The sequence below is a fragment of the Spathaspora passalidarum genome (assembly GCF_000223485.1).
Source record: "Spathaspora passalidarum NRRL Y-27907 unplaced genomic scaffold SPAPAscaffold_7, whole genome shotgun sequence".
In the NCBI taxonomy this organism is placed as follows: domain Eukaryota; kingdom Fungi; phylum Ascomycota; class Pichiomycetes; order Serinales; family Debaryomycetaceae; genus Spathaspora; species Spathaspora passalidarum.
Window position 1 is genome coordinate 596,481 of NW_006767431.1, and position 24,989 is coordinate 621,469.

Consider the following 24,989-nt stretch of genomic DNA (forward strand, 5'->3'; position numbering starts at 1 on the left):
GTAGATTCGGAACCTAAACCAACTCAAGAACGATCAAATATTGTTGCAGAATTGATGACGATGCAACCATACACACCACCTCTCGATAACGGAAGTTCAATAACTAGCATCCATAATAGTGGTAATACCACTAGCAATAACAATAATGATAACTTGATTGACTTGTCAGATTCTGAAAACACACAACAAGAAGGCCAACCACAACCACTGCCACAAGCTGTTCCACAAGTACCTACACAAGCTCCACACCCTGAAGCCACTAGACACGCATCAATACACGTAGATGTTAATCCCCTGGAACAATACCAACAATCCCACCGACCATTTGACTTTCACGTCTTTTTATCACATCTCCGCAAGAAATCAGCCGACCCACTCGTTCGTTACATCCGGTCATTTCTCTCCTCCTATATACGTCAAGGATACACCTTTTCAGCCGAGCAACGTATCAAGATCATCATTGACTTTAAGCAGTTTATGAACGACAAGTTTGCCATGTATGAGCCGTTTGCTAGCATGGACGATATCGACTTGGAGAACTCGCGTGAAGGATTGGAGAAGTTGGTTATGAATCGGTTGTATGACCAGTGCTTCCCTCCGGAAGTAGTCAAGACTAATCCTCAATTCATGCCTGATTCGTACACTCGAGATTTGATTTTGGATAAAGAGTTTGAAACGACATTGGAAAAGTTTAGCTGGATCAATGGGACGCATTTAGATATTGATCTTGACGAATTGGGTACTGACTCGACCAACTTTCTCGACCATGCCATTAATGAATTGAATAAGATTAATCAGTATCGTGCTCCTCGAGACAAGATTATTTGTATATTGAATGCGTGCAAGATCATATTTAGTTTTTTGAAACTGACTAATAAGGAAACCAATGCGGATGCGTTTGTACCGTTGTTGATTCTTGTGATATTCAAGGCCAAGACGAGTAACTTGATTAGTAATATTCATTATATTGAGAACTTTAGGGGTGAAGAGTGGGTTAATAGGGGAGAGACCAGTTATTACTTGTCTAGTATTCAAGGTGCCATTGGGTTTATTAAGAATTTAGGAGTTGATGAGTTGACCATCACCAATGAGGAGTATGATGCCCATATGGAAGCATGGGAAGCTGAACGGAAACAGCGAGAGGTGGAGATTAAAATTAACCAGACCGACAAAACAGATAGTGGTGGTGATGGTCTTCTCGTTCAGCCACAACCACAACATATCCCCAGCACACCCATGCGCCTGGCTGATTATTCCCAACAGGGTCTTTCGCCATCTAGTGTGCTTTTCTCCAGTGCTGAGATGCTTGGCAAGTCCATCTCGAATTTCCTTTCGCCACTGGCTACCCCACCGCTGCAAGACCAACAACAGTCGCAAGCGGTAGTACCGGCGGTGTCGCAGAACATGATTGATGAGTTTCAGAATCTCCCTGATAATCAAGAGTATCAACCGCCACCACCGCCAGAAAATGAAATTAATCATCAACAGTTATCGGAGGCATACGATACTCTTCGGGAGGTGTTTCCTAATTTGGATAAAAATATTCTTAAAGATATCATATATTTAAACCGGGGCGATGTTGACGTATGCATTGATGCATGTTTACAATTAGTTGCTGACGAATAGATAAATAATTGAATAGATAAATAATTGTATAGATAATGAAATAGTTAAAAGAACAAGTGGAGGAGATGGTGGTGGTGGTGGTGGTGGTGGTGGGGGGGAGATCAAGCGGATTGGTTTTCCCGATTTGGTTAGTGGGACCCGACTGATAGCCGCTAATTTTTTTTTTTTGTAATCAATTTTGGGTGCAACAATACGCTTTAGATGTCTATAAATATGGCAGTGAATTTCCCCCCTTCTCCCTCCTGAGTTGGATTGTTCTTGTCAGCTTTATCTTGTTAGCTTTATCAAATCATACTACCAACCATGCCTTTACAAGTTAAACCAGCTGCTCAATTGGTCAAGCCACCTTCCATCCCATCTCCAGGTAACAACTCCTTCCTCGGTGAAGTGTTCACCAGTGACGCTCCAAAGGGACAGGAAATCACTTCTGGATTCTACAGACAAGAAGCCGGTGAACCATTGGTGTACACATACACTTATGACGAAATGAAGATTGTTTTGGAAGTGGAAGGCGAATTCACCATTACTGATGAAACCGGACACAAGATTATTGCTAAGCCTGGGGACGTGTTGTTCTTCCCTAAGGGATCTACCATCACTTTCGCCACTACTGGATATGCTTTGAACTTCTACACTGGTTTGAGAGGAGCTGGTGAAGGTTAAATAGAGTAATTGTACGTCTTTCTGTTTGTATAATGAAATGAATACACACCTTGTTTTAGCAACCGGCGTTGATTGTCCGATTTTCTTTTTTTTTTTTTTTTTTTTTTATTTCTTCTATCAAGTTCTTTAAGTCACTCTTCCTCCAGACCCCCAATATATCGACAATATGCCAATTGATTACTCTAAATGGGACAAGATCGAGCTTTCTGATGACTCAGATATCGAAGTCCATCCTAATGTCGATAAACAGTCGTTCATCCGTTGGAAACAACGTGATATCCACGAAAAGCGAGCCCAACGTAACATTGAAATCAAATCCATCCTCCTCCAATTGACAATGTATCGTGCCTTGAACTTGCGTGTTGACTACCTCTTGGAATCATTATCCGAATCGCAATTGTTGGACCAAAAATTAGTCTTGCAAAAGTTGGACGGCCAATTCGACAAGAATGAGAAGTTTGACTATGAAAAGTTAAAGCAGGAAAAAGGTGACGAATTGAGAAAGGGATTACGTGACTTGACCTTTGATCAAAGTGAAATTGAAAACACTCCTTGCTACAATGAAATGATTGATGATTTGTTCATCCAGATCAAGGATGACCATGCCGATGCCAAGCTGGATGGAGCGAAGTTGAAGGGATACCTCCAGGAACACCGTGCCAAGATCGATGACGTCTTGTCTAAGCAAACTATCAAGTTGGATGACTTGTTGTACCAGAAATCTATGTTAATCAGTAGTGATGATATTCATACCGGGTTTGACCGTTCATTCCTTAACAAGAACGACCAGGATGAAGATGCAGAGGAAGTACCAGCTCCAGCTGTCGCGCCAAAGCAAACCGAAACCGTTACCACGACCGAAACAATCAACGCCTCTTCAGCTACACCTTCTGCTGCTGCTGCTGCTTCTTCTTCTACCCCCGCTGCTGCTTCTGCTACCCCCGCTGCTGCTTCTGCTACCCCTGCTGCTCCTGCCGCTGCTCCTGCTGACGACGAAACAGATCTCCACCTCGAAAAAGCAACTGCCGAATTCGCCAAGATCCCACCAAAAGACCTCACCAAGATTGCAGACTTCCTCATCAAACACACCCATATCATATCGGAACAACAAAAAGACGCGCTTATAATGACCGCTTTTGACCAACAACTCGCCAATGACTCTGCGGGTGCCTTGCAAACCATCCACCAATCTTTACTCCTCCAGTACATCTCCCAACTCGCCGGCCCACACCATAATCGCGACCAAGCTATTCGTGCTGTGAAGTTGTTCATTAGTAAAGTCGCTGATGAAGGGTCCCCAGCCCATACTGGTTTCATGGAAGACGTCAACAATACATTCAAGCACATTCAAACTCGATGTGAGATTATCAAACAAGAACAACAGGAATTGAACCCGGATGAACCAGAGGGGGAAGAGTTGATTCAGTTGAGAGCACTAGATGAAGGCACGGAATTACAAGTGAACATCCCGGCTGAAAACACTCCTCAGTACGAAATCTTCAAGACTAAGTTATCGCCCGAGTTCCAAGCAGCAATCATGACTCAGTCCTTGGATGAAGTCAACAAAGAGTTTGCAAAATTGAAAGTAGATGAAGCTGAAAAAGTGTTGGAAGTGTTTAATGAATGTGGTGTGATTGGTATTACGGGATACTTGGAGGATGAACAGGAATTCGAAGAGTTGAAGAAAGAATACAAGGAAGAAAACGCAGAACCAGTCGAAGATGTTGTAGATTAAGTACAGAAATAAATGCAATAGTAAAGTATAGTATAGTAGCCCCATCTCTTTCTACTTTTCGCTTGCTTCCTACTTTCGTGCCAATCGAGCCAATGTTTCCATAAGTGATTGCGTGCTCGATCCTCCTTGTTGCTGCTGCTGCTGCTGCGATTGTTGTGGCTGTTGAGAAGAATAGGATGATCCCTGTCTGTTTTGCAATTGAGAAAGTAATGCATTTACTTGATTGCCTCCCCCGTAGTTATTACTGTATTGTCCACCATGTCCACCGTATCCACCCTGGTTATAGTGTTGCTGAGGAGGTGTTTGTTGTTGCTGCTGCTGTTGTTGTTGTTGTTGTTGTTGTAACAAGCTAATCATTCCCTGGACTTGGGAAGGATTCAATCCTTGCAATGCCAGCATCAACCCAGCTTGATCCAGTTGGGTGGGAGCAGGTGCGGGGGCGGAGGCTTGCTGTGCAAACCTATATGGTTGCAGGGTAGGTGGTTGGAACTGAGGTTGAGAAGGAACAGGCTGGTTATATTGGTTATATGGAGAAGAACTCGAGCCATAGGGTTGTGACTGAGGCTGTTGATCCCAACCTTGATTGGAATACCCGCTTCTACCTCTGTCACGATGCTTCCGATCTCTTCCACCACGTTTTCCTCGCTTACGATCTCTGTCATAATGGTTACTGTGCATGGGTTCATTATAATATGGGTCAACTCCATAAGGTTGTGGCTGTTGATACGGTGCCGGCTCAGGGGGTGCATTATAACTAACATCTTGAGGGTAATAGGTTGGTGGGTTACCTCCATACCGTTTATTCTTGGCCTTGGCGATCAAATCAGCGCCCACTTCAGGATCAACGTCAGCATATTCATCAAACTTGATTCCTCCATCCGGGGTGCTTTCAAATGTTTGCACGTCAACTTTGAATTCCTTCACAACACAGGCACCAAGCACACCAGAATATGCAGCTTCACTAATGACGTCACTGAGATTACGATGGGTGATATCTTCGGTGTCAATCATCACTTGACAATTTGAAAATGCCTTCTTGACCTGTCTGACAAAAAACACAGACGATTTACCAGTAATGTACACCATACAATCGACATTCATCTTTCTTCGTTTATTCTGGGGAGACAATTCATCCTCTCGGACCCGTTCACGGCCCCTGGAACTCAAATTAGGATTATTTATCTCGGGTCTGCCAGGACGTCTTGACTTTTGTGGTTTGCTGGCATCCAACCTTAAAATCTTATTGTGTAAAGGAACATTGGTCTCTCCCTTAATGCACTCCAAACATGCCTCGGCAGTTCGAAACTGAACAAAGCCATACCCGGCCTTGATGGCGATTTGAATCACATCTCCGTATTGGCTAAAGATCCGGAAAAGATCTTGTTTGGAAATGGTGTTTGCTGGTAAGTTCCCAATAAACAATCTCAGCTTGTCGGGGAACTCGTCCCAGTTCTGCAAGTTCATATAGTATGATTCTTGCTTGATAAACTCTTCATATGCGTGCTCTTCCTCGCGGGACATGGGTGCAGTGATGTTGGGTCGACGACAGTATTCATTAACAGGGACCAATGGAATGGGGTCCTTCAAGTTCTTGAATGGCTTATTGTAAGAATACACTTGGTCATAATTCATGGCTTTGTTGGACGAAGTCAAGGACACGCCTTGTTTGTTGAGCTGGTCTATAATCAACTTCATTTGCTCATCTTGGGGCAAATTGACAAAGTTGGGGTCTTTTGCAATCTCGCTATGCATAACGGCATCATAGGCTTCTTTTAGCTTGTGTTGGGGGTCAGGGATTTGCGTTGTTGCTGGTGTTGGAGAAACGACCTTTTTGTGAGATCCGGCCATTACTGGAGGCTTTGGGGGCAATCCGACTGGTGCGGGTTTACCCTTGAGGTTAGATGGGGGTGGAGGTGGAGGTGGAAGTGTTTGTGATTTGGGCGGCTCTTTATTTGTGTCTTGGTGAGTTGGAAGCGGCAGCTGTTCCAATGCTAATTCCGGATCATAATCATCTTCATCTTCATCTTCCTCGTCGTTCGATTCACCATTGTTGGGTGCTTCAGATGGGACGAACTTGGAGTCGTCACTGGACAATGCAGTTGCTGGGTCATAGTCCACGTCGTTGTGCAATTCAACTTCAACCCCAGCTTCATCTTCATCGTCTTGGTCTGGGGCAGCCCCTTCCTCTTGTTCTTGAATTGCATCCTTAGACTCTTTTTCATCACCTGGAGCACTTTTTTCTTCACCTTCCTGTTGCTCTTGCTCTTGCTCTTGCTCTTCCTCTTCCTGTTGCTCTTCCTGTTGCCCTTCCGCTTCCCCTTCCGCTACCCCTTCCGCTTCCTGTTCGCCTTGCTGCTGCTCTTCAACGTGTTCACTTACACTTTCAGTGCTGCTGCTACTGACGGTGGTGCCATTGCTATTGCTATTCAAATCCTCGTCATTCGGTCTGTGGAGACTGATTGGTTTGACTTCCATCCTACTTCCTATTAGCTTCTGTGTCGTAAGCGGGCAAAAGAGGCAGTAGCCAACGATTAAGGGCGCTTATAGAAAAGTTTGTTAGCAAATGCTACAGGCCAGCGGTCGTGCACCAGCGTCAAATTTACTCGTGACGTAATTCATGTGACCTTCCGCACGTGATTTCCTTTTGTCCCAATTAGGAAACAAAATAAACAACAATGAAATCAGATCAACTAAAATCCCAGTTACTTTATTCAACTACACATCTGTCTTGTTTTGTTTTTGTTTAGATCTAGATTACAGTAGTATCACCATCATGTCCTTCTTGCAAAACTTTAACGCCCACTCGTTGAAATCAACGCGTGGGTTCAAGCTCAAACAATCGTCCCCAATCTCCAGCCCCCAGCCAATTGGGAACTCGGTCGACTCGTCGTACCCGCAAGAATACTCACAATACCAAACCATAAACACCAATCTAAAGCTCAATAATGACGACACCAATACCATGTCGGGCACCGCCGGCGTATCCACTCACAAAGATATCAGAAACTACGCCGAACAGACCCTTGGTTCAGACAATGCCCTTATCCAAGCCGTGAAACTCCCCCGTGATGAAGACCTCAATGAATGGTTGGCCATCCATGTGGTGGACTTCTACAACCAGATAAACATGCTTTACGGTGCCATCACTGAGTTTTGCTCCCCAGCCACCTGTCCCCGTATGATTGCTACTGAAGAATACGAATACCTTTGGCAAGAAACCCCCATGGACCAACATCGTGGAGATAGCAACGCCCCTCCGCTGCTGCCCAGAAGACCAGTGTCGTTGCCTGCGTGCGAGTACATTGAAAACTTGATGAACTGGGTCCAGGGGTTCTTTGACAATGATAACATCTTCCCCAGTAAAATCGGGGCTCCGTTCCCACAACAGTTCCCCAGTCTTGTCAAGACGATTTTCAAGAGATTGTTTAGAATATACGCTCACATCTACTGTCACCATTTCCATGAGATTAGTGAGTTGGGCTTGCAGAGTCATTTAAACACTAGTTTAAAGCATTATGTATTGTTTGCTAACGAGTTTCAGTTGATTAGTAGAAAGGATTACGGGCCGCTTGAAGATTTGGTCGATACCATGTTGAGAAGGTAGTAGGGTTTTTATTACAACAATTGCACCTCTGCCATTATGCAAAGGTGATCGGAGGGGTATTGATAGATTCGTGGTTGGCCATTTGGTTTGGGTCCCATATCCCCAGGCACGGGCAACTTCAATAATCTAAGTAATTTAATATTATACTTGTCAGCAATCTCTTCTGGGGTGTCTACACTATGGGAAAAGTCCTCTGTGTTATCCCAGTCGGTAAGTATGAATATATAGTCCAACATCCCACTCCAGGTGTTGACCCAATTAGTAAACATGGGCTCGTTTCTGTCGTTATTTATCCCTGAGTTTTCCGGGTGGGCTAGTTTGTAACCGACTGAATATAATGATATTGCTCGAACTTTTAAGGTATTGTGAGCATTTTGCATTTGTAGAAGCAACTGATCTTGATCGGGAGTAGGCATGAATACTTCTGGTTCCGGATCGGTAGGGTTCTCTCTTTGTTCGTCGTCAAGTCCGTCATTCTCATCTACTTCGTTTTCTTCAGACAGAGAGCCATCTCTTTGTTCTTCTTCTTCTTCTTCTTCTTCCTCTGCATCTGGTTCCTCCTCGTCATTCTGACTTTCAAGTGATCTAACCTGCGAATAAGTATACGTCAATGAACATCCTAGCACATTCTTGGCTTGGCCCAGGTATTCAATCGGTTTTGCAGTAATTGACAAATATGGAGCATCAAACGGTTCCGAATTCATATCACCAGTAAAGAACGAATAAAACCCCTTGGAGTTTCCAAGTATAACGCTTAAAATCCTTGTAAACTCTTTATACTTGTGTAACATCATATATGTCTGGCGACACCGTTCAAAAGTGCCGAATGGATGCCAAAACAAATGGGTATTCCCCACAATTAACCCATTCTTGTTGCTCAAATGTGGATACTGTTTAAGTAAGAACGGTTGGAATTCTAAATATGTCATAAATCCCACATTTTGGGTGGCTATTCTAGCACTTGGTAGTACCACTTCTCCTTCGTCATGAACAAGATCATGGTCGTACTTTATAAACAGTTGATGCTTGCATGTGAACAACTTTGACTTGAAAATAATGGCAACACCGTGGTTCTTGGTATTATACCGATGATACTTGACGGTATAACCCAACTTGTCAAACTCCTTCATCCAAAACGTCTTCAATTGGAGCTTGTCTAATTCCTGCAAGCATATGATATCGGCATCGTAGTGCTTGATTTCGTCCAAGAGGATGGTGCTTCTGATTGACCACTTCAATATCTTTCCATTGGTAGGAAACAAGTCTCTTCGTATGAGTGTCTGCGCCAAGATGTTGTACGACATAATCTTGATTTTGGGTGCACCCTCATCACCATCACTAACTTTAAGCAAGGGTCGTTTTATATACAATGGCCGTTTGTCTTGTTCATCCTGGGGTATCAACCCCAATGCCTCTTTCTCCTTGCGTTCTTGCTCCTTGCGCAAGTTGCGTAGCCTACGTTGTTCTAGGATATACTCTGGGGTAAGTTTAGCAGGGTCCATTGGTTTCTTAGTGTTGATGCTCTTTCGCCGCTGTAATGAAGCAAGAAGTTGCTCTTTTTCTTCATTAGATAAATCTTCACTCATTCTCGTATGTGTTTATACCTATTAGTTGCGGTGTTCTGCGACAATTGCCAAGTCTGGTAGATCGAATCAAACGGTCATCCCTTTTTGCCTAAGAAAATTCTTTGAATGTTGCCAACCAACAAAGTGCGACAGTTTGCTACGGTAATTTTCATAGTAAAACGTTACACGTATATATCACTAGTGGTTAATTGTGTATAATCACAATCGAGATTTGTATTGGAGTGCATTTTCATCATGTCATCTCACGTATACTACAAGAAGTTGGATAACTTACAACACCAAATATACACGTCACTAGATTCATTGACAACCACCACCCAAGACTTCGATTCAACAGTCAACAAACATTTGCACCAACAACTACTCAAATACAAAGACTACCTCCGCATATGCAAACACAAACTCGCCACAAGTGAAGATTTCCACACGTTTGAACTCTACCAATTGCGATACCTGTCCTTTAAGAAGAAGCTCCGTGAGATCCTCATGGACAACCACAGCCGAGAGGCCCAACTTTCACATGAATTCAGAATCAAGCAGTTTGGATTAGACAAACCTGTTCAATCTGAAAAATCAAACACCAGCTCCGGATTAAGCGACCGAGATCAGCTCTTTGGCGATGCGAAATCAAGAGAGACAAACAAGGCCATCTCTGAACTCTCCATGAATCACCAGATCGCTCACCACAACAAGCAAATCACCCAATCACTCCAAACATCGCGACAATTACTCTCGGCCACGATTCTCCAAAGTGAATTAAACTTGAACTCACTCGATCAACAAACTAAGGACTTGCACAAGTTGAACGAGGGGTTTGTCCAGTTTTCCTCATTGCTCAACCGGTCTCAACAGATTGTCAAGTTTATCGAGAAGCAGGATAAGGCCGATAAGCAGAGGATATACATGTCTGGGGCGTTCTTTTTGTCGTGTTGTTGTTGGGTAATTTATCGAAGAGTGTTGCGTACGCCTATTCGATTAATGTTGTGGTCGTTTTTCAAGATTATTGGGATTTACGGGTGGTTGACTGGTGGTAAAGATACATCGGTTGTGTTGTCTAGTGGTATCATGGAGACTGTAGCCACAGCATTGGAGTCTAGTTTAGAAGAGACTGTCTCGGAGCAAGCAATCACCTCATTAGCTTCATCCGCAATTATCGCAACTACTATCCTATCAAGCTTGCTTGGTAGTTCTTCTGTAATGTCCGTCTTGCATGAAACATATGTATCGTCTGAAACTTCATCCGCTACTGCATTATCAGAATTAATAGATACACCTGAGACAGCTGAGTTATTCAATAATGCACCTGATACTACTACGTTATCCACGGTTGAAGAACAGCTTGAGTACACGGAACCGGCAAACTTGGATGATCCAAATGAGTTAGAAGATGTACCAGATGCTTCTTCATTATCAATCGTGCAAGATCCTGTTACTCATACCACGGAGTCATCTGTCTTGGTTGATTCAAATGATACAGCTGACATAGAAAACTTGGACAATATACCTGATACAGATGAGTTATCAGTGGAGGATACACCAGATGCTCTTGTATCAACCATTGTCATTGATGACTTCTTAGATTCGGAAGTTTACACTGATTCATCTACATATATAGAACCCGAACACGATGAATTATAAATATATATATATATACTATCTATGGAATTTCTACGTTAACACTAGTACCGTTCTTCTTGGAAGATTCCAAAGCAGCAGCAACGATAGCTAAATGGTGGAATGCCTTTCTTGGAGTGACCTTGACCAACTTCTTATCGTTGGCCTTGACGACATCTCTGAAGTTCTTGAATTCTGCTTCAATAGTGTTAATTTCGTCAATTTCAATTGAAGACTTGGCAGAAGCAGTGGATGAAGTAGAACCAGTTTGATAAGTGACGGTTGGCTTGGACAAGCTTGGAGACCAGTCGTAAACAGCTGATCCTTCAGTACCGAAAATTGTGAAACTGGTGGATTTGTCAGTGGCCCCAAAAGCAGAACCATAAGTAAAAGTACCAATAACCCCGCTCTTTAATTTGAAGGTAGAGAATAAGATATCATCAGCACCACTTTGTTCTCTCAATTGCTTAGTTAATCCACTAACACTTTCAACTTCACCCAAGACTTCGGTTAAAAGAGCCAATTGATGGACACCACCATCACTCAAGAACCCACCAATGTGTTCTGGCTTTTGTCTCCATCCAGTGGCCAAGTACTTGGAAGTATCGTGGAATGGACCAGTGGCGTTGTAAGTGAAGGCAACGACTTCACCAATCTTAGGCAAGACTTGGTTCTTCAAGATGTCAATGGCAGACAAGTAAGTCCAGTTTTCCAAGATCATGATTGGGACTTCGGTCTTTTCACTCAATTGGACGATTTCCTTGGCTTGTGTCAAGTTAGCAGCAATTGGCTTTTCAAAAGCTAATGGTTTGTTGTGTTCGATGGCCAATTTGACGGCATCCAAGTTGAATTGGACTGGTAATAATGCATCAACAAAATCAATGGTCTTGTCTTGGAAAGCTTCTTCTAAAGTGTCGTAAACTTTATCTTGTGGGATTCCTGCCTTTGTAGCGAATTGTTCGGCCTTGGATTTGGTACGGTTGTAAGCAGCAGCTGGATTAAGTTCAGGGATCTTTTGGATAGTAGGTAAGTGGGTATCGGTGGCGAAGATACCGGTACCGACAACGGCAAAGTTAATTTTATCAGACATGGTGTATTAGGATGTGTTTATAGTGCTTAGAAAAATATGGAATGAATTTTCAGATAAAATTTCACCTATTTATAATCGTGGCCACACACAGCAAAGAATTCTTCCGAGATGTTAGTGGGGTGGATTTTTCCGAAAATCTGCCACAAACAATAACGCTAGTAAGGCAAACATTCTCCACTTAGGATCTATTCTCGGAGTCCAGTCGTGGCGTGCTTGGTAGGGCTTTTTCTTAGGGATCGACCTTCCTTGCGTTCTGCCATGCGATCCCCCACTGCCAAGACAGACTTTAAATGCCTAAAAAAAAAGAAAATTTTGGGGGATCCATAGGGTATGTTGCTATGATACGTTGATGTTACATCATAAGCTACGATGTGCTTAGTAATACACATGTATATGCTTATGTACTCTGTGACACATATGCCAAAAAACGTTAGTATTGTTCTTTAATTTAGACAAATTAGGTTACTGAATCGAAGCCCAACTCCGAAATGACAGCATTATCAGATCTGGAATCGTAGCCTATTAATAATCTAGAATAGTTAATGCATACGATCCAACAATGTTGCCGCTTCTTTCTGGGATGTGGCCAAACCTAGCTAACTTCCGAGTATGTCTCAACAATACAATGGTTTGATATTTCTCCTTTATGTGTGATTTTAATATCTGTAACACTTTTTCAATGTCCGGTTCGGAATCCCCCAATACTTCACTACGGGTTTTGAGATACCAATGCATGTTGATTTTCACATATTCTCTCCCAACTACTGAAAATACAAATGGATACTTGTCTTCGACTTCCAAGATCCATGAATTGAGTAAATAGTTGAATGATTCAGTGAGATCTTGAATGTTGCAAATGTTTTCTTGTGTTAACCAGTGGAGTGTGATTGACACTTCTTTTAGCTTAGATAAAGATTGATACTGACCAGTATTGAAAATTTGACATTTGAGATCTAGTTTGAATGATGTTTTGTTTTCTGTAGATACATTTGTAGTAGTTTCATATCCCAAGCTGGTAAAGTATGTGGAATTTATTGTAAAATTGGCAAATTCTCTTAGAAAATTACCGTTGTAAGTACTTACTTGTAAAATATGCCCATTAATCACGATATTGAAGTGAATTACAAGCGTGAGACTAGGAACGACCACACTAGCATCACCATCAACATCCACTTCATACTCCAATTTGAAATAGTCTTTGTTCTTTCTTATAGTTAGACTCATTATTGGTGTTGCCAAGTGGCTGTAAAAAAAAATAAAATAAAAGACTCTAAAAATTTTCCATATCTAACAACAGACGATAACACCATGTATAAACCAAAGTTCCAGTTTCGACCAAACACAACTGGTCTCATAATAAACAAACCGACAATAGATCTCACCAAGGTACGAAACCAGATAGTACAAATACCGACATTCAAAAGGAAACTTCTCTACTTGTACAAACAATTCTACAAACTATGCGATTTTCAGTACCATGAGCAACACGATAACATCAACAAATACCAAACCCTTCTCCGTCGAAACTTTTCACATATTTCATTCAACAATAGGCGGAATGTTATACTTTCAACAACTGAAGATTTGAATGAGAAAGAACTAGTAGAAAGAATGTTGAATACACTTGCATTTGTATTCAATGCGACTGTGGCTCGGGATGATCCTCACATATTCGACGAAATTCACAATCACGATGATTTAAAAAAGACGAATATTGAGAATATGGAAGCAAATATATTAAACACTATCCTCCGAATGGATTCTACAAAGCCTGACGTGATAAAGTACGATTTCCAGTATAATTGGTGGGGCAGATTCCGAAATGACGTGAAAAAAGTCCAGGACTGGGAGAAAGTAACTCGGAAACAACTCAGACTGATGAACCTCGAATGGATGACATTCTACCAACATGAAACTACGGTGATGCGATTGAATGAAAACTTAAAATTATGTTTGTAGAAGTTGTTTGCCACTGGTTCAAGGACACAAAAAAAAATTGCTATACAAACATCTTTCTTTTCTTCTTAAGTTTGCTCCATTGAAAAACACACCATGGCTTGGCTTCCATTCGGCAATAAAGACAAGAGTAATGCTAAAGTAGATCTTGTTCAATCACCACAAATTGAACAGAGATCTCATCAACCAATGCCTACTTCAGATATAGATACCACGTTGAACCAAATTTCCACCCCCACATCGTCGATTAAAGTTAAGGATATCCAAGACACCACTGATCCTAAACAGGCCCAAGCTAAGATAACCGAGTTTGTCCAGAAAGATCCGTGGAAAACTTTCATCATTGATGGTGAACATAATGCTGACCAGAGTATAATTTGTACTGATACCAATGATGGCAAAACGTGTTTGAAATTAGGTATCAATTCTGTCAAGATGTTCAAGGTTATGCAAAGTTTGGAATACTTTTGTTCATTGCCTAACGACGTTGATGCTACTTACTTTGAGTGTAGAAAGATAAAATAGTTACCTTTTTGTATATATTTATAACCTATATCATTAAAATTTATCAATTTATAAAAATTTATAAAAATTTATAAAGTAAATATCTATCAAGTTAAACCATGAATGATTCTCCACAACCACAAGTTCCCTTGGAGTTTGGATTCTTGAAAATAAATCTAGAACTCAATTTATCATCCAACCAATCCATTTCCGATCCTACAATACTGAATAATGCCTTGGAATCAATCAACACCTTGACACCATCTTGTTCAATTAATTCATCAAACTTGCCTGCTTCTTCAACGTATTCCAAGTTATATGTCAATCCTGAACATCCTCTATTTCTAACACCAATTCTAATCATCTTTGGGGTTGGTTGATCCAATAACCTCTGGAGATGGCTCACGGCATTGGGTGTCAACGTAATTAATGCCTTACGTGGACGTAAAACTCTCTTCTTCTTTGGGGCTGCTTGTGTCACTGCCGGAGTGGTAGCACTAGATGTAGTAGTAGTAGTAGAAGCTTGAGCTGGTGGAGCGGTGGACTTGGTTGATTCAATGGCAGCCTTGACTTCCGGATCGGTTGTTATTTCAATGACATGGGGTGGGGTTTGTGGGGCAACTACTTTAGGATGCGATGTGGTTATTTCCTTCAAAGTGTTGTTTGTGAATCTGGAAGTTCTGGATCGTCTAACGACTGGGGTGTGTTGTGGAGTAGATGCTTGGTTTGCTTGTTGTGGTTGTTGTTGTTGTTGTTGTGGTTGTTTTTGGATTTGAAGCTTTGAGCTTTCACGGTGACCCACTGGATTCAAGAATGATGCATTGTTTGCTAATGAAGTAGCTCCAAGTGGTATAGTTTGTATGAATCTCTTGTTCTTCTTGGTTTGGCTAGAGATAAATCTCCTCAATGTAACAGTTGATGTCCTAGCAATCATATCTCTATAGGTATATGTATATGATAATAGTTAATAGTAAGCGATGGGTGTAACGCGAAGATATGTCAAAAACTGGAGAAATGATATCAAAATAAAACAAAATTTAAATTGCTTTATAAATAAAAAAAACAGTAGAGTGTAATTAGCAGCAACTTACTAATGTTAAGCGGTCATTTGGTATTTTACAAATTTTTTTTAAGCGGGCCCAACTTTTCCCTTATTCTCCTGAATCTGGCCGGTGCACGACCTCCGCACCACTCCTCCCCAGCATTTCGTTCGCATAAGCAAATTTGAATGAAATGTTATTGGCCAGTTTCTTTTGTGGTGGTTCTCCGACGCTCGGCTCCAGTATCACGTGCGAGAAAATGTCGTTTTTCCAATGCATTCTTGGCGTTTCTATTGTGGTGACTAAAAGTCTTGATAATTCGAGACATTGACTCATACGCAATGTCCCCAATATTAGCTCGGCAGTCAGCAGACTGTTTATTTATTCAATCATCTTAGTTAAAACTTACTGAAGTTTAGACAACTGTTGTGGATTGCTCTTCGTAAGTTAAGATACTAGCTGTTGGCGTGTGTGAGTCTGTCCGTTGTTTCTAGACCTATTCTTGAACCTGGAGAAACTTTAATTCCAATTGAACTTCTTTACCTTTTTTAAAGTATGCTCTGATTGTATGTGATAGTCTTTTGAATCAGAAACCTGCCTCGGTATATATTAGATCATATCCAGATCTTGCTTGGCTTGTTTGGGTAGTTTTCTTATTTTCATTTTATTCTTTTTTTTTTTTGGCAGCCAAACGTTGGTTTTGTGTGCCGTTCACTCTGTATATATGACCGCAAAAAAGATACTTCTTCCTTAACTTTCTTTGGCGGCAATCTCTTCTTTATTTTAGTCAATCACCGTTCATCCATTAAGTTGTTCATTCATCAATTCAAAAATGGCTTCCGATAATGAAGATCCAATCGATACAGCAGATTTGGAGAATCAGTGGTATAATCGACAAATAACTAAAATTAACCTAGCAGAAATTTATATCCACAACTATGACCACAATTTGAACCACATCTATAATGAAACCTGCCATATGAAAGAAATTGAAGAGTTGAACACCGTAGAATTCTGGAAAGACTTTATAGTTGGAGTCGAAGAGTTCTACACTAACATTAGAACCTATTTTAACAACCCCGCTGGTTTCAAAATCACACAGGGATACATCCACAACCTAGAATATGGAAATGGTCCATATGCAATGGATGACCTTAAAATCCAGCTTGTTCTCCTTGATGAAACCGTTGTTGGGTTTATCAAATCCAGATCCCAATTAATTGACGAAATTTGTGCTTTCACTGGTAACAAAACCGCCACTATGAAAGATGTGTATGAATACTTCAACTCCAAACGAACTCTTACTTCAGCAGAAACGTGCTATGAGCCAGAAGAATTGGTCATGAAGGATGCTTTGAGAATTGTCTTTGTTACAGCAATGGGATTCCGTCGGCAAACCTTATTATGGATGCTTGCGTTATCGGATGAAATTAAAAAGAAAAAGTCTGAATGCTTTCAATTCTTAAATTCGATCCCATTTGAATTCATCTTGGCTTATATTTCCATGAAGCAAGATAATGACGCCAGTGGTGGGGTCCTTCGAGGGTATATCCCATTCACAAACTTCCTCGCTAACGAATATATCCTTTATAAAGAAGATAAAGAGGCATACAAGATGAAACCATTTGAAACGGTACAGTACTTGTTAAAAACCGATCCTGAAGTTGACTCGCAACATTTCACCAATCTTGGTAACGTTTATACTGGCAAAAGGGCAACTTTAAGCCAAGCTCTAGCAAGCAAAACTCACGACAAAAGACCAGAAAGATTTACCGAATCGCCTCCTTCATTTGCCAAAAGAAAGTTGCATCTGAGTTTTGAACGAGCAAGCAAAACTAGAAGAATTGAAAGACCTTCATTCAGAGATCGGAGCAATATTCCCTATAGTAGAGTTCATACTCCCCTGGCCGGATGTGATAGGTATATGCCAAGGATTTCGGAAACCAATTTGATTCCCGTGAATGAAAATAGATTTAAACTGCGTCCTGTTGGACCAAGGGACGATACCCCAATAGGTTCATTGAGTCGTCCAACTAGTCCAAGAGAAAATAGTCCACTTGCTCCACCAACTCCGGTGTCTTCTATTGCCAACTTGGACAATATCCGTTGGCCAGAGCGGGATCCTGATACTAAGAAACCAGAGACTGTTGTCACGAGTAGCATTTACCCAAAATCCAACGATGAAAACGAGACTCCTCATCTCCCAATTGCACCAATGGACAGAAGACCTAGTGTTGATGTTAAACCATTAAGTTACAAAGAGATTATCCATAAATATACTCGCACTAGTGATGGAGCTACTATAGGTAGTAATCTTTTAGGATCTTCTTGTGGTAAGAAAAATAAAGAAGTTATAAAGCTGGATAGAGAACAGCCAGAGGAAGACATAAAGGTTATTGGTATATTGGAAGAGCATAAATCAACCAGATCAGAATCTACTCAAAAGGAATAGCCCGAACTGTCATTAGTTGCTAGACTTAGGGATCAGCAAGGAAGCGGTTCCATTAAACAGAAGAAGAAATTGGTTCGTTTTCACAATATGCTGGTTACTATACCATATTAGTTGGTCATGTTTCGGTTAATAATATAATTGGTTAGAATAGTTTTTAATATAATTGCAAAAACTAAATGCTCGCTACCATTTGTATGAAAATTTATAACTGAAATTTTTATAAAGTGGTGAACTAGATCTCTATCAAGCAACTCCACAATACACCATGGCAATAAACTGGAGATCCGCATTTCAAACATCAGCAGCAGTGCTATCCCTTGTAATAATTCTCAAAGAGCTCCATGGACTCCTTACTCGAGACACGACCAAGGACAAACTCACATTACTCCCACCCCGAACCCGCGGTGTTGAATCCCTCATTGGCAACACCCCACTCATCGAAATCAAATCCCTCCTGAAATTCACCGGATGTAAAATCTACGCCAAGTTAGAACTTACTAATCCTGCCGGGAGCGCCAAAGATCGAGTTGCCCTTGCCATTATCCGCAATGCTGAATCTGAAGGGCGACTTGTTCCACACCAGGGAAATATCATATATGAGGGAACTAGTGGATCTACAGGAATTTCCTTTGCAGTATTGGCGAATGCATTGGGATATATTGCTCATATTTGTTTGCCTGATGATACTTCGCCGGAGAAGCTTCTGTTATTGACTGCCTTGGGTGCTGAGATCGAGCCTGTGAAGCCAGCAAGTATAGTTGATCCTAACCAGTATACCAATGCCGCTCGTCGTGGAGCAGACGAAGTCAACGCTAAAGGTGAGAATAAGGCGATTTTTGCGGATCAGTTTGAGAATGATTTCAATTGGAGAATCCATTATAACACCACTGGTCCTGAGATTGTGGAACAAATGGGTGAACATATTGATGTGTTTATTAATGGAAGTGGAACTGGGGGTACGATTGCTGGGGTAGGGAGATACCTTAAGGAAGTCCAAGGACAAGATACCAGGATTATACTTGCCGATCCTCAAGGGTCTGGTTTAGCCAATAGAGTAAACTTTGGGGTTATGTATGATTCAGTAGAAAGGGAAGGGACAAGAAGAAGACACCAAGTGGATACCTTGGTTGAAGGAATTGGTCTTAATAGATTAACCTGGAATTTCAAACAAGGAGAGAAGTTCATTGACGAAGCAATCAGAGTCACAGACAGCCAAGCATTGAAAATGGCGAAATATCTTTGTATAAATGACGGGTTATTCTGGGGAAGTTCGTCAGCCATCAATTGTGTTGCTGCGGTTAAGACAGCTTTGAAGTATGGTCCAGGTCAACGTATAGTTGTTATTGCGTGTGACTCTGGTGCCCGTCATTTATCCAAGTTTTGGAAAGAGGCTACAAAAATACCTAATGACGTTACATTAGATGAAATACTAGCAGAATAGTAAACTTGTATATATATATATATCTATATAATTACTTCTGTTTAGCTAATTCCTTTTCAATCATAGCCTTCTTGGTCTCTCTATACAACTTTATCGTACTCAATACTGAAGCAGTTATACCCATCCATATTTGCCAAGTTGCAAATGGTAAACGAAGTTGGAACACTGTGTATGTGTTGAACCCTAAATCGGCTAAGTTCTTGTATATGTCTAACCAAGCATTATTCTTTTTGAATTGGATTTCTTCAAGAGCTTCCAAGTCATCATTGGCGGAATTACTCGAGAATGATTGACTCATCATGGTTGACCCAGAGCCATTACCCAACAATTGGCGTGAGAGAATCTTGGCTTTATTTCTCACTTGAATCAGAATCTTTAAGTCCATTTCTTGCTGTGATAACTTGTTCAACTTTTCAACGGCATTGTACATCGCTAACCAAGTTTCAGAATACCAACCAAAGGATTCATGACGCAGAGCAAATTTCTTGTATGATGCATTAGATAATAATTTCAACTTGTAAAGCAAGAGTGATTCATCATTAATCCCATAGTAGAGTGATGTGAATTGACCCAAGGTTGCTTTTGTAAATAATTTCTCATAATTTATATCAAGTTCATAATTTGACTTTAAATTGACATTACTGGAGATCTTATTGAAAAGGTTTCTAAGTCTGAATGGCGTTTTCCCAAATCTGAGGAATTGTCGATACAAAGACAATCCATTAACCATACCGGAGAACTTGAGTTTGATATTAGCACAGAGCCAAATAACGATAATCCGAATAAAGTCTTGGGGATGTTTGATGAAATTTTTCAACAAGTTTAATTTTTTAGTGGTATCATTATATCGATCATTTATAACTTTGATGTTCATGGAGTCTGTACTGAGATACAGTTCTGACGTTCCCGCGTGATGTATAAGTAAACGTAACGTATATTGGCCAATCTTGGCAAGTTTGTCTTTCCCCACAATATCATTGAGCATGCTCCAGAAAATATCCCAATCACTGATATGGGGTATGGTTGGCTTGAGAGCTGGGGTGACGGTATTAGCTCTATCGATGTCTATGGCTGGAAGTGAGCCGGATGCTTTGGTCTTGTGGTCATGGTGGTCAGATACTGGGGTGTTTATATAAGCAAAGTTGGTATTTGGTCTTGTTGATTTAATTGGAGTTTCGTATCGGAGGGTGGTTGTGGCAATTTGATGTTGTTGCAAAGTTGCAGTTGCGGTAGAAGACATGTTTGAATTGTACTGATAGTTGCTGTTGAGATTAACTAGCTTTCTATATGGCGACGACTTGTTTGATAACGGTGAATCTATCCACTCTGAATGGTAGTAATGTTGATTCGGCGATGGACTTGGCGATTCTGTTCCAGTCTTATTATTGATTAAATATTCTGATTGAGTGTATGCTATATCTGATATACTCCTTGGACTATGTTGTTGTTGTTGTTGTCTGGAGGGTTGCTGTGGCTGGTACTGTTGCAGATAGATATATTTACTGTTGGTATAGTGGTGTGGTGTGATGTAATTTGTATTTTGTGAATGAAGGTCATTCATGGCAAGAAGAAACAGGAGCTTATAAGTGAAAGTCAAATGAAACGTGGCTTCATTTATATAGGAAACACACAAACCTAGTGAAAATCTATTAGCTTTTTTTGTTTTTCTTTTTATTTTTTGTTTTTTGTTCCTTCCGCCTAACGGAGGGGAAATTAGCACAAGATCAAGAAGTTGCAAACCACAGAATTAAATCAATATCACAACCATATCTTGCTGGCAACTTTACCGTATGGCAATCACCAGATGTACAGGTAGTTAGGAGTCAATCTAGTCACCTATATATCTGAGAATAAGATTTGGACCGTTATACCCGTATTGTTCTTCATGTAATGCGCTAATGTTACATTTTCGGCTGTACAATGTAACATCATGACATTTATTAAGGGCCGCCCATCTCCAGCGTTGACACTAGTCCCGTCTACAGAAATAGTCTTAATCCTCAAAGCCCAAGTGACCATAGTTAAGTCAAGTAAGAAACAGTTTAAATGTCATCTTTACAGAACTCATCGCCGAGCCCTCCTCCCACTCCCCCCCCCCCCTCCTCCAACTAACCGAATGCGGAGATATAAGCATGATTTAAACAATACCTCCCGACGCTCCGTTTTTTCCGTTTCCCCGTATTTTGCTATATTTTAAAACAAATTGGATGACATTGTAATTCCTCCACCTAGTCCAAGTTGGGATTGCTGTGGTTATACGCTATTTCCGTTAATTCCAGACATATTCGGTACAACGTATTTAACCGAGGCCCACATTTTTTTCGGTTGGAAGCTGGGGGACAATACTGACCCCACAACAATAGATTTTCCATTTCCTGGTAGTACTCCTCGTAGTGCTCCTCGTAGTACTCCTAGAGTAAATAGAACTTAATAGTATAACTGCGTCTATTCCCCTCGTAACTAGTACCATCGATTGTAAGATGTTGCAGTTGTCTTTCTAGTTTTTGACATAACACCATGATAGTAGTCTAGGCATGCACTTAGAACAAGTTTTCACCTGTTTATCATTTTCACTGACTATTATACCTATTCCACAAACTACCAAAAGGCTCCAACGATGGAAATACAAATTCCAGTGCTAACATTAGTATTAGTAGTAAGCAACCCCTATTAATACGGTTGCAAAAATTTCCAAGAAAAAAAAAAAAAGTACAAGAAAAAATAGTTGCAATTTATTTTGTTATGATAGATCATCCACTCCATAACAGTATCCTTCCATCGATACAGGATTTATGTTACGTAAGGAAAGTATAAGTCCAACTTTTCTTATGAAGCATACATAAAACAACCGGGTCGTCGAAACCCACACAACGAAAAGAAATTAATAAAAAAAAAATAAAATAAAATTACACCATCACCACACAAATCATAATTTCCTACTGGAAAAACTCCATTGCATTTTCTTCATTTTCATCATTCAACAACATAACCCATTAGCATAAACAGAGAATCTAAAACTCTTGACTAATTGTTCTAGTCATAGAGAAGTTCGAAATTTCATAGAAAAAAAAATAAAACCCAGCATTTTCTTTCCTAAAATATGGCATTAGAAGATAATAGTGATAATGACACTGTCGATGATGAAGTTAAAGAATTAATGTCTGCTGCTTTGACTTATGGTAATGACCAATACTTTAGTCCCGATACCCAACCCACCAGTATGGAAGGCTCGTCTTCTGACTTCTCCACTTTACGTGGCAATGGAGGAAAGAAGTTACAGAAGTTAACGGATGAACATGGGAACGAATACCTTCTTCAGCCAAACGGCTATGTTCATCCTATTAGAAAACCAGAAGAGCTATTCATCCATCCAGACCGGCCCCAAGATCACCAAATAATGTATGGTACTAACAATATGTACACCCCGGATGTTGAGCGTAGACCAACCAGTAGTAGCAAAAGCCTGAGGAAGTTGAAATCATTTATAGATTTGTCTCGAAATGGAAAACATTCCACACCAGACCAGTTGCGAGAATTTCAAATTAAAGTTTTGGATTCAATTCAATATCTGGGCGATTTAGTATTGGGAACTACTAATCGATATGGGGACGTTGATAGTACGGCAAAAATTATACGGAGTGCTACAAATAGTACTAGAAGTAGTAGCATATCCAGCAGTTTTAGAACAGGAACTTTAAGAACTAGTAGTATTAGTTCGCCTTCACAAAATAGCGTGAAGTTTGAAAAGAAAAAGGACGATTAGCTTTAGGCATAAGTATTAAATTCGTATACATTTACTGTATTAATACATGCATATTTATTTGATGGCACGAACTTCACAGTAAACCAGATTTAACGAGAAACTACATGTCACTTATTAATAAATATAGATTCATGAATCTACTATATGTACTGTAATAAATAAGATCAAGAATTGAATGCAAAAAAATAAAAGCCCCCCCTCCTCTTGGCTTATTCGCTATTATTTGAGGCTGGTCCCATAATGAATGCACCAACACTACCTAAATAACCCTCATGTCTTAAGAAATAACTTTGCATATCTCCTTTACTCCAGAAATTAACGGCATAACTTAATGTATGAATAGTCTGCATATGTCCGGATATATAACTACCACCAAAATAAATCCTCTTTAAATTAAATCTGAGAGCTTGCAAGTATGCAATTTGACCAATGTTGTTTGAAATGGAATAAAGTAAACTTCTAGCGATATCTTCTGGTCTAAATTGAGCCAATTTTTCCGCAGGGGTTAACTTCTTGTTGGTAAATCTTAATTTTTTGAACACCTTGGCAAATGACGATGCAATATTATGGGCCTTAAGACCAATTTTGTTATAATTTGTACCATATATATCCCCAACCAATAAATCAATATTTTCATTATTACCACGTTGTGCCATTTCCAACATTTCATTATAATCTTTGGCATCGGTAAGTAATGAAAGCAAACCCCAAAGAGTCCCTCCACCTAAAGTACTACCACCAATTCTTTCATGTTCACCAGGTCCAGTGACTTTAACCATACTAACCCCACTTCCTATATTAACTAGCAAATATGGATATATGCTTGATTCTGATTGCAAATCAGTGAACTTGGTGTGATCAGCAATTAAATCATACGTGAAGATTTCATTGGGGATTTTTGTGATTAACCAATCTAAACCACGAATAAGACATTCCATTTCATCCTTGGCGATAATTTTCATTGGCAATTTGTATTTCCGGAAGGTTTTAGTCATTAAATTGTAAAATTTATGGGCACCACCACCAGTAGCCATGATATATGTAATTGGGGGATTATTGTTCAGTTTATCAATTGATTTTTGAATCAATTTAATGATGAATTTCATGGCTTCATGTTTAAAATTCTCAGTTTGAAAGTCTCGAAAATGTAATTTTCCACCACCCATACCATCGGCATCGCTAGTTAATCTTTGTGAGCGTGAGAAATATACAAGTTTGGTTAAGGTACCACCAATATCAACCGAGATATGAATGACTTCAGAATTATGTTGAGGAAGATTAATGTTGTTCTTACTAATCAGATCTATGTCCTCATCAGTAGGAGGAGGAGCAAGCAACGAAGATGTCCCATTCAATTTGGTCTTTTTTTGCACCTGATTTTCTTCGGAACCGTCACTCAATTCGTCATCGGAACTTGAACTTAATAGTAAAGGAGTTGAAGATTCTGACGAGTTAGGAGATGACGACAATTCATCATCGATAGTTCTTGATTCTCTTAACAAGTCATCATTAGCAATAAATGCACCGGAGCAGTCAATTTTAACCGTGCCTGGGTCGACATTGACCAAATTGACATCTTCACTGGTACCTATGCTCAACCTTCGAATGTGTATATGTTGATGACTGGATTCGGATGTTATCTCGCTGGTGCCGGCTGAACTAGATATGGCGGATGATGCCGTCGTCGATGTCATATGGAGATTATGAATTTTGTTTGAATTCAAATATGGATCCATTCTGCCTGATTGTTGAAGCGTTTCCATTGTATATTATGTGTTGTATGTGCCTGGGAAAAAGCTTGGAATGTATTGGTATTACCTTGAGGTATTATATATATTTGATTGAAAATTTTTTTACTTAGTTTTCGATAAGAACCGGTAGGTTACGATTACCACCCTATTGCTGCAGTTTGAGT

General features: G+C 40.3%; 17 protein-coding genes across 17 annotated transcripts; 10 read left to right on the forward strand and 7 right to left on the reverse strand. All coding sequences in view use genetic code 12, as the record gives it.

Moving 5' to 3' along the window:
• Positions 1-6: 6 nt before the first annotated feature.
• Positions 7-1,678, forward strand: SPAPADRAFT_157657 (guanine nucleotide exchange factor; the record flags this gene model as incomplete). Its single annotated transcript, XM_007377428.1, has 1 exon — positions 7-1,678. One exon carries the CDS (start codon positions 55-57, stop codon positions 1,624-1,626), a length of 1,572 nt encoding a protein of 523 aa, XP_007377490.1.
• A 211-nt stretch (positions 1,679-1,889) lies between these two features.
• SPAPADRAFT_63356 (uncharacterized protein) lies at positions 1,890-2,349 on the forward strand (the record flags this gene model as incomplete). Its single annotated transcript, XM_007377429.1, has 1 exon — positions 1,890-2,349. The coding sequence occupies one exon, from the start codon at positions 1,930-1,932 to the stop codon at positions 2,287-2,289; it is 360 nt and encodes a 119-aa protein (XP_007377491.1).
• A 74-nt stretch (positions 2,350-2,423) lies between these two features.
• On the forward strand, positions 2,424-5,351 carry CDC37 (Cdc37p; the record flags this gene model as incomplete). Its single annotated transcript, XM_007377430.1, has 1 exon — positions 2,424-5,351. The coding sequence occupies one exon, from the start codon at positions 2,456-2,458 to the stop codon at positions 4,022-4,024; it is 1,569 nt and encodes a 522-aa protein (XP_007377492.1).
• On the reverse strand, positions 4,094-6,499 carry NAB3 (Nab3p; the record flags this gene model as incomplete). Its single annotated transcript, XM_007377431.1, has 1 exon — positions 4,094-6,499. The coding sequence occupies one exon, from the start codon at positions 6,497-6,499 to the stop codon at positions 4,094-4,096; it is 2,406 nt and encodes an 801-aa protein (XP_007377493.1).
• A 266-nt stretch (positions 6,500-6,765) lies between these two features.
• Positions 6,766-8,546, forward strand: MOB1 (Mob1p; the record flags this gene model as incomplete). The annotated part of the gene is made up of 1 exon (XM_007377432.1): positions 6,766-8,546. One exon carries the CDS (start codon positions 6,798-6,800, stop codon positions 7,626-7,628), a length of 831 nt encoding a protein of 276 aa, XP_007377494.1.
• On the reverse strand, positions 7,640-9,130 carry SPAPADRAFT_57280 (RNA exonuclease; the record flags this gene model as incomplete). Its single annotated transcript, XM_007377433.1, has 2 exons — positions 7,640-8,121; positions 8,203-9,130. 2 exons carry the CDS (start codon positions 9,128-9,130, stop codon positions 7,640-7,642), a joined length of 1,410 nt encoding a protein of 469 aa, XP_007377495.1.
• A 234-nt stretch (positions 9,131-9,364) lies between these two features.
• SEC20 (Sec20p) lies at positions 9,365-12,007 on the forward strand (the record flags this gene model as incomplete). The annotated part of the gene is made up of 2 exons (XM_007377434.1): positions 9,365-10,397; positions 10,794-12,007. The coding sequence occupies 2 exons, from the start codon at positions 9,449-9,451 to the stop codon at positions 10,850-10,852; spliced, it is 1,008 nt and encodes a 335-aa protein (XP_007377496.1).
• Positions 9,375-11,944, reverse strand: SPAPADRAFT_63360 (uncharacterized protein; the record flags this gene model as incomplete). Its single annotated transcript, XM_007377435.1, has 1 exon — positions 9,375-11,944. One exon carries the CDS (start codon positions 11,916-11,918, stop codon positions 10,872-10,874), a length of 1,047 nt encoding a protein of 348 aa, XP_007377497.1.
• On the reverse strand, positions 11,997-13,142 carry SPAPADRAFT_157677 (uncharacterized protein; the record flags this gene model as incomplete). The annotated part of the gene is made up of 1 exon (XM_007377436.1): positions 11,997-13,142. One exon carries the CDS (start codon positions 13,140-13,142, stop codon positions 12,441-12,443), a length of 702 nt encoding a protein of 233 aa, XP_007377498.1.
• Positions 13,143-13,166: 24 nt separating this feature from the next.
• ISA1 (Fe-binding Fe/S cluster assembly protein) lies at positions 13,167-15,480 on the reverse strand (the record flags this gene model as incomplete). Its single annotated transcript, XM_007377437.1, has 1 exon — positions 13,167-15,480. The coding sequence occupies one exon, from the start codon at positions 15,310-15,312 to the stop codon at positions 14,491-14,493; it is 822 nt and encodes a 273-aa protein (XP_007377499.1).
• Positions 13,227-13,877, forward strand: SPAPADRAFT_57283 (uncharacterized protein; the record flags this gene model as incomplete). The annotated part of the gene is made up of 1 exon (XM_007377438.1): positions 13,227-13,877. The coding sequence occupies one exon, from the start codon at positions 13,227-13,229 to the stop codon at positions 13,875-13,877; it is 651 nt and encodes a 216-aa protein (XP_007377500.1).
• On the forward strand, positions 13,971-14,399 carry SPAPADRAFT_143682 (uncharacterized protein; the record flags this gene model as incomplete). The annotated part of the gene is made up of 1 exon (XM_007377439.1): positions 13,971-14,399. One exon carries the CDS (start codon positions 13,971-13,973, stop codon positions 14,397-14,399), a length of 429 nt encoding a protein of 142 aa, XP_007377501.1.
• A 770-nt stretch (positions 15,481-16,250) lies between the features above and the next one.
• Positions 16,251-17,870, forward strand: SPAPADRAFT_52608 (uncharacterized protein; the record flags this gene model as incomplete). Its single annotated transcript, XM_007377440.1, has 1 exon — positions 16,251-17,870. One exon carries the CDS (start codon positions 16,251-16,253, stop codon positions 17,868-17,870), a length of 1,620 nt encoding a protein of 539 aa, XP_007377502.1.
• Positions 17,871-18,089: 219 nt separating this feature from the next.
• On the reverse strand, positions 18,090-20,948 carry SPAPADRAFT_157687 (uncharacterized protein; the record flags this gene model as incomplete). The annotated part of the gene is made up of 1 exon (XM_007377441.1): positions 18,090-20,948. One exon carries the CDS (start codon positions 20,870-20,872, stop codon positions 19,343-19,345), a length of 1,530 nt encoding a protein of 509 aa, XP_007377503.1.
• On the forward strand, positions 18,136-19,311 carry SPAPADRAFT_143060 (putative cysteine synthase; the record flags this gene model as incomplete). The annotated part of the gene is made up of 1 exon (XM_007377442.1): positions 18,136-19,311. One exon carries the CDS (start codon positions 18,136-18,138, stop codon positions 19,309-19,311), a length of 1,176 nt encoding a protein of 391 aa, XP_007377504.1.
• Positions 20,949-22,411: 1,463 nt separating the features above from the next.
• Positions 22,412-23,133, forward strand: SPAPADRAFT_68621 (uncharacterized protein; the record flags this gene model as incomplete). Its single annotated transcript, XM_007377443.1, has 1 exon — positions 22,412-23,133. The coding sequence occupies one exon, from the start codon at positions 22,412-22,414 to the stop codon at positions 23,072-23,074; it is 663 nt and encodes a 220-aa protein (XP_007377505.1).
• A 150-nt stretch (positions 23,134-23,283) lies between these two features.
• Positions 23,284-24,240, reverse strand: SPAPADRAFT_63364 (pantothenate kinase; the record flags this gene model as incomplete). The annotated part of the gene is made up of 2 exons (XM_007377444.1): positions 23,284-23,551; positions 23,585-24,240. 2 exons carry the CDS (start codon positions 24,238-24,240, stop codon positions 23,284-23,286), a joined length of 924 nt encoding a protein of 307 aa, XP_007377506.1.
• Between the last annotated feature and the right edge of the window lie 749 nt (positions 24,241-24,989).